General features: G+C 48.6%; 1 protein-coding gene across 3 annotated transcripts in view; it reads left to right on the plus strand.

Annotated features, from left to right (window-relative positions):
* aup1 (AUP1 lipid droplet regulating VLDL assembly factor) overlaps nucleotides 1–3,268 on the plus strand; it is a 51,865-nt gene extending 48,597 nt beyond the window's left edge. For all 3 annotated transcript variants that reach the window (XM_085975780.1, XM_085975794.1, XM_085975788.1), the window contains 2 exons: nucleotides 1,455–1,546; nucleotides 2,824–3,268. In XM_085975780.1, the coding sequence (XP_085831906.1) occupies nucleotides 1,455–1,546; nucleotides 2,824–2,914 (183 nt within the window). In that variant the 3' untranslated portion in view covers nucleotides 2,915–3,268. The remainder of the gene's footprint in view (nucleotides 1–1,454; nucleotides 1,547–2,823) is intronic.
* Nucleotides 3,269–7,827: the final 4,559 nt, after the last annotated feature.

Consider the following 7,827-nt stretch of genomic DNA (forward strand, 5'->3'; position numbering starts at 1 on the left):
GAGCTTAGGGCCCAGGCAGCTGAAGGCACAGCCACCAAAGGTTGAGCGATTATAATCAGGGATCCTCGAGGGCAGAATTAGAGGAGCGCAGATATCTCGGGCGGTTGTGGGGCTGAAGGAGATTACAGAGATAGGAAGGGGCGAGGCCATGGAGGGATTTGAAAACAAGGATGAGAATTTTGAAATCGAGGCACTGCTTAACCAGGAGCCAATGTAGGTCAGCGAGCACAGGGGTGATGGGTGAACGGGACTTGGTGCGAGTTAGGACACGGGCAGCTGAGTTTTGGATGACCTCAAGTTTACGTAGGGTGGAATGTGGGAGGCCAGCCAGGAGTGCGTTGGAATAGTCAAGTCTAGAGGTAACAAAGGCATGGATGAGGGTTTCAGCAGCGGATGAGCTGAGGCAAGGGCGGAGACGGATGATGTTACGGAGGTGGAAGTAGGCGGTCTTTGTTATGCTGCGGATATGTGGCCGGAAGCTCATTTCAGGGTCAAATGACACCAAGGTTGCGAACAGTGTGGTTCAGCCTCAGACAGATGTTGGGGAGAGGGATGGAGTCGGTGGCTAGGGAACGAAGTGTGTGGCGGGGACTGAAAACAATGGCTTCGGTCTTCCCAATATTTAATTGGAGAAAATTTTTGCTCATCCAGAACTGTATGTCGGACAAGCAGTCTGATAATTTAGACACCGTGGAGGGGTCGAGAGAAGAGGTAGTGAGGTAGAACTGAGTGTCAAATATTTGTCACCGATCCACATGAGATATTAGGGCAGCTGACCAAAAGCTTGGACAAAGAGGTAGGCTTTAAGGAGCGTCTTAAAGGGGGAGAGAGAGGCGGCGAAGTTTAAGGGGGGAATTCCAGAGCTTAGGGCCCCGACAGCTGAAACCACGGCCGCCAGTGTGAAGCGATTAAAATCGGGGATGCGCAAGAGGTCAGAGATGGAAGAGTGCAGAGATCTCGGGGGAGTTGTAGGGTTGGAGGAAGTTAGAGATAGGGAGGAGCGAGGACACGGAGGAATTTGAAACCAAGAATGAGAATTTTTTAAAGCGAGGTGTAGCCAGACCCGGAGCCAATGTCGGTCAAGAGGTGATGGGTGAACGGGAGTTTGTGTAGGGCAGCTAATCTCAACAAATCCCTCAATACCTCCTCTCCTGAAATGCATCTAACTGCCCCTTGGTCCTATTTATATTATCTGTGTCCTTCCACGATTCTGTTACTGTGGGAATAGTTCTATCGGTTCTCACTAATCTGTAACTTGGATGAAGTTTAACCTGCAACACGGTGCAGCGAGCGCTGGATAGAAAGGAGCAGTACTGACCGTTATTTTGGCGTAAGGGGATCTCGGGCTGGTAGCCGGAGCTGAGTGCTGATCCGCCAGCGAGGTATATCCGTGATGGGCAGGATGGTCTTTCTTTTAAACCTGATTGTATTCTTATTTTGTTCTCCTTTCAAAGCCTGTTTCTAAAATGACGTTTGAGAAATCGCCAGTTGACAGACACCTGTCCCTGCAGGAAAGGAAAGACTCCCTATACGCCTATGCAAGGAGGTCAGTACCGTTTTTATCAAGTACAGCCGCCCGCGTTGGACATGGTTTTCCCGCTACAGCAGGTGGCCGGTGAAACGGGCAGCGCTTCTCCAACACTAACCCGGCAATGCAGTTGACCCTTAACTGCCCTCTGAAATGGCCTAGCAAGCCACTCAGTTGTAACAAACCGCTGTGACAGTCAGCACTGTGGGAACACCTTCACCACAAGGACTGCAGCGGTACAACACCACCTTCTCGGGAAATTAGGGATGGGCAATAAATGCCGGCCGTGCCAGCGAATAAATTTTTTAAAAAATCATCGTCCACCCAAATCACCAGCGAATAATGTAATAAACGCGGTTTTGCAAATTTTATTCAAGACACACTTAGCCCCCCCCCCCCCCCCCCCCCCCCCCCCCCCCAGTAAGTTATGCATTAGGGGAAGGCCCTGAGAATCATCAAAGACGCGAGCCACTCCAGCCACAACCTCTTCGCCCTGCTCCCGTCCGGTGAGAGATACCGAAGCATACGGTCTCGTACCAGCAGGTTTCGAAACAGCTTCTACCCCCAGGCCATAAGACTCATGAACGTATAATTTATTATTATTTATTACTGTTTTATTTATTATTACTGTCTTTCTATTAGTATTTCTATTAATATTTTTATCATTGTTATGCCATATTTATTCCAATGTTGGGAGGACTCGTAAAAATCAACATTTCATTGTGCAGTACACACGTCTGCTGCATATATGACAAATAATATTGAACTGAATTAGAGAGCACGTGTAATTGCACTGGACTTTACGGTTTACACTACAGCAGTCCTGCTGGCCCGTGGAGGATCTGCGATCCGCGTCGACACTGTCCTTTTCTGGCAGTCCGGTTGCCAGACTTTTCCCACCTTGTCCTGGCGCGCCCCGTCTGGGTGCAGTCGCCACGGTAACGGCACCTTAACGAGGTGCGAGCTACTGACCGAACAGCTGAGTCTGCCCGAAATACCCGGAGCGCTTAATACGGTGCGCGCGCGGGTTGCCTTTGCCATTGACCAGCTACCGGAACGGCAAATGGCTGGCGTTAGTTGCCTGGGCACAGATGGCTACCCGCCGTGACCGCGGGAGGTGGAAGTGGCGAGGGGAATCGCGTGCGCATAAATACACAGTTTGAATTGTTGCGCCCCGGAGAGATGAGGAATGTTAGTTGATCTTTCAGACTGGCCCTGCCGATTGCAGCGGTCTCTCCCAAGTCCCCGCGTTGTTCCCGTGTAAACTCTGACCACCTCCTCCTTTTCCGAAACAGACGATACATAGAAAAGCACGAATTACAGCCACAGACCGAAAAGCACGGAATACAGCCACAGACCGAAGAGAGCCAGGACGGGCGGCACTGAGTTCGGCCGCAGGACCCAATACCCGAGACTTCAGTCGTCGTTTCTGTTCATGGCTCCATGTAAATGGCACCTGAACCATGTTTTTTTTTTCCTTTTTAATCTTTTTGGGGGTTGTTTGTTTTTGTTTGAACAACTTTCTCTTCGATAATATGGGTCTGATTTTTAAGATGTTTTATGGGCAAACTTTACAAAGAAAATAACTGAGGGTTGGGGAGGGGGTTGGGGAAGGGGGGAGAAGTTCTGCAGAGTGGTCTGCATGGCAATCATGCATGTTCATATATTGGATACTTCTGATACTTCTGAAAAGAGATTGTGTCCCTTTTTTTGGAGTCTTTATAAAGAGCTTAAAACCGATCTCTCCCCCTCCCTTCGCTGTTGTGTTCAATGAGAATCTTTTGTTTTACACGGAAACAATTCCTTTTCTTGTGCACTCATGATTTAGTTTTACTTTTTGCATTCATACAGTAGATATAAAACCAAACGGGCCAGAAAAAGCAGCAGTGGGTGTTCATTAGAAGCCCAAACGTGGCTGCGAGCCAATTCTACTAGTCTGCCGATTCTCAATGTCTACTGGCGCTTGCTGTTTCTTGCTCTGTTTACTGCTGCTCTTTCAATTATATGGGCCTGGAGGCGCTCTCCTCTGTAACCGTGCTACTTCCTCCCCACCATCGACGGATACATCCTCAACCAGAAGGCCGAGGTCCGTTAGTATTTGAACATGGCCTTGGTTTGAACCCAAGTAACCCACAAAGACTAAAAGGGTTTGAACGTTCCTGCTGTGCCTGCCCAGGGAATATTAAGTGCCAGCTTGGCTCAGTCAGTCGCACTCTCTCCTCCCAGCCAGAATGGTAGAGAGTTCAAGCCCCACTTGAGCCTTGAGCATTTCACGGAGTGCTGCATTAAGACAGTAAACCAAGGCCCTTTTTTTTTGTTTGAATTCATTCCTAGGATGTGGGCGAGGCTGGCATTTATTGCCCGTCCCTAATTGCCCTCGAGAAGGTGGTGGTGAGCCTCCTTCTTGCGCTGCTGCAGTCCGTGTGGTGAAGGTGCTCCCACAGTGCTGTTAGGGAGGGAGTTCCCGGATTGACCCAGTGACGATGAAGGAACGGCGACATGCTTCTAAGTCAGGATGGTGTGTGACTCGGAGGGGAACTTGGGGGTGGTGGTGTTCTCATGCGCCTGCTGCCCTCGTCCTAGGCGGTGGAGCTCGCGGGTTTGGGAGGTGCTGCCGAAATAGACGTTCTAAATCCTGTTGCATCTTTTGGCGTCGCCTCCCCACAACCTTGGGTTAAACGATGCAACGACCCAGCGATCGTGATCTGTACACTGGCTACCAGCAAGTATCAGGTGCTGCCACCCAACTCCTCTCTCTGAAATGTGGACTCCATATGCGCTCCCGCCAGACCAAGACTGGGACCCTGAATTGAACAAATGGCTTTATTTCAATAACGCAGATAAGTGAACAGTAAATGGCATAAAACAATGGATCATGCACTCCACTACCATCCACTCAAGGCAGACCCAAGCATAACATTGAAGTAGCAGGCAATGAGTTCAGAGCCACAATATTGAATCTGCTGCAGGGAAATATATCTAAACTGGTGCCCTTTGCTGTGTCAGTACGCTGCTAGTGCAATATTTTCCTCATCCTCGCTTCTATTCTGGCTTATTCTCTAACCCCACCCTTCTCCACTGCAGTTGTTGATTCCTTGCTAGCTTCCAAGGGCCTTATACCATCTCGCCCAATGGTCCAGTCTCCGGGTATGAGCCCACACAGTAGGGACTAAGCCAGGTATTGCTGGTCATCTTCCAAAATTCGATAGACTCTGGAACAGTTCCCATGGATTGGAGGGTAGCTAATGTAAGCCCACTATTCAAAAAAGGTGGTAGAGAGAAAACAGGGAATTATAAGCCTGACATTGGTAGTGGGGAAAATGCTAGAGTCCATTATAAAAGATGTAATAGTAGAGCACTTGGAAAACAGTGACAGGATCGGACAAAGTCAACATGGATTTATTTACAAAAAGTAAATCGTGCTTGACTAATCTACTGGAATTTTTGAGTATGTAACTGGTAGAATAGATAAGGGAGAACCAGTGGATGTGGTGTATTTGGACTTTCAGAAGGCTTTCGATAAGGTCCCGCATAAGAGATTAGTGTGTAAAGTTAAAGCACATGGGATTGGGGGTAAGGTACTGACTTGGATAAAGAACTGGTTAGCAGACAGGAAGCAGAGAGTTGGAATAAACGAGTTTTTTTCTGAGTGGCAGACAGTGACTAGTGGGGTACTGCAGGGATCAGTGCTAGGACCCCGGCTATTCGCAGTATAAATGATCTAGACGAGGGAACTAGATGTAATATCTCCAAGTTTGCAGATGAGACAAAGCTGAGTGGGCGTGTGTGCTGTGAGGAGGATGCCGAGAAACTCCAGTATGATTTGAACAGATGCAGTATATTGGGCAGATGCAGTATAATGTGGATAAATGCGAGGTTATCCACTTTGGTGGCAAAAACAGGAAGGCAAATTATTATCTGAATGGCAATAGATTGGGAGAAGGGGAAGAGCAACGAGACCTGGGTGTCCTTGTGCACCAGTCGCTGAAGGTAAGCATGCAGGTGCAGCAGGCGGTTAAGGCGGCAAATGGAATGTTGGCCTTCATAACGAGAGGATTTGAGTACAGGAGCAAGGATGTCTTGCTGCAGTTGTATAGGGCCTTGGTGAGACCACACCTTGAGTATTGTGTGCAGTTTTGGCCGTCTTATCTGAGGAAGGATGTTCTTGCCATGGAGGGAGTGCAGCGAAGATTCACCAGACTGATACCTGGGATGGCAGGAATGACGTATGAGGAGAGATTGGGTCGATTGGGCTTATACTCGCTGGAGTTTAGAAGAATGAGAGGGGATCTCATTGAAACTTATAAAATTCTAACAGGCCTGGACAGACTAGATGCAGGAAGAATGTTCCTGATGGTTGGGGAGTCCAGAACCAGGGGTCACAGTCTAAGGATAAGGGGTAAGCCATTTAGGACAGAGATGAGGAGGAATATCTTCACCCAGAGAGTGGTGAACCTGTGGAATTCTCTACCACAGAAGGAAGTTGAGGCCAATTCATTAAATATATTCAAGAAGGAGTTCGATATATTTCTTGAGGCTAAAGTGATCAAGGGATATGGGGAGTAAGCAGGGACAGGGTACTGAAATTGGATGATCAACCATTGATCTCATTAAATGGTGGAGCAGGCTCGAGGGGCCGAATGGCCTATTCCTGCTCCTATTTTCTATGTCCTTTCCCGTCACCCGCCCCCCGGGCATGCACCGGATTGTAGAGTAGTGGATACAGTACTGGGCTAGCAGCCCAGAGGTCGAGAGTTCAGATCCCACCATGCACGTTGTGGAAGTGAATCTCTAGAATGTACAGCACATCAATAGGGCAATCTGCCCAACTGTGTACGCTCCACGCGATCCTCCTCCCACCTTATCAGTGTAACATTGTATTCCTTTCTCCCTCGTGCTTATCTAACTCCCCTTAAATGCATCTATGCTATTTGTCTCAACCACTCCACGTGGTAGTGAGTTCCACATTCTTATCACTCTCAGGGAATTCAGGAGAATCTTCTTTACCCAATCAGTATAACCTTTCTATTCCCTTCTCCCACATGTGTTTGTCTAGCTTCCCCTCAAATCCAATAAACCTGGTATAAAATCAGAAGCGCTCAGCGGGTCAGGCAGCCTCTGGAGAGACAAAGGTCAAGTTAACGCTTCTGCTTGTGAAACATAGAAGATAGGAGCAGGAGTAGGCCATTCGGCCCCTCGAGCCTGCTCCGCCATTCAATGAGATCATGGCTGATCATCCAAATTCAGTACCCTGTCCCTGCCTTCTCCCCATATCCCTTGATCCCTTTAGCCTCAAGAAATATATCCAACTCTTGAATATATTTAATGAACTGGCCTCCACCGCCCTCTGTGGCAGAGAATTCCACAGGTTCACCACTCTCTGGGTGAAGAAATTCCTCCTCATTTCAGTCCTAAATGGCTTACCCCTTATCCTTAGACTATGACCCCTGGTTCTGGACTCCCCGGCCATCCGAAACATCCTTCCTGCATCTAGTCTGTCCAGGCCTGACAGAATTTTATAGGTTTCGATGAGATCCCCTCTCAATCTTCTAAACTCCAGTGAGTATAAGCCCAATCGACACAATCTCTCCTCATATGTCATTCCTGCCATCCCAGGTATCAGCCTGGTGAATCTTCGCTGCACTCCCTCCATGGCAAGAACGTCTTTCCTCAGGTAAGGTGACCAAAACTGCACACAATACTCAAGGTGCGGTCTCACCAAGGCCCTGTACAACTGTAGCAAGACATCCTTGTTCCTGTACTCGAACCCTCTTGCTACGAAGGCCAACATACCATTTGCCTTAACCGCCTGCTGCACCTGCATGCTTACCTTTTGTTGGGTCTGGTTTAATCTGAGATTTCCACCATCTGCAGTATTTCGCATGTTGTTTCGATGAATCTGGTTATTTGTGGGCTGCCATCAGGGGATGTCCATACAAGTTGCCGGATTGTATAAACCTACTTGGGCTTTAGAGAAGGGAACCTGTTCACGCCCCCTACCTGACTTGGCCCAGCCTACAAGTGCCTCCAATCCCCCAAGCTGTGCTTGACTCTTACTGCCCTCTGAGTTGGCCTAGTACGTCGGGTAATAGGGATGACCTTGCCAGTGTCATCCATATCCCAAGAACAAAGTTACTGGTCAAAGGCAGGGCCGCCCCCCTGACTGGAGGGACAACCCGAAACGTTTCCTGACTGAGATCAACTAACTCAGCAGACCTGTGTATTTACAGATCTGTGTGGCTCAGTTGTGTACTGGACATTCCCCTTTCCAATGAGCCAGTGAACAGAATAAAGGCTTT

The sequence above is a fragment of the Somniosus microcephalus genome, chromosome 2 (assembly GCF_052327205.1).
Source record: "Somniosus microcephalus isolate GS21.2 chromosome 2, FLI_Smic_1.0, whole genome shotgun sequence".
Taxonomy (NCBI): Eukaryota; Metazoa; Chordata; class Chondrichthyes; order Squaliformes; family Somniosidae; genus Somniosus; species Somniosus microcephalus.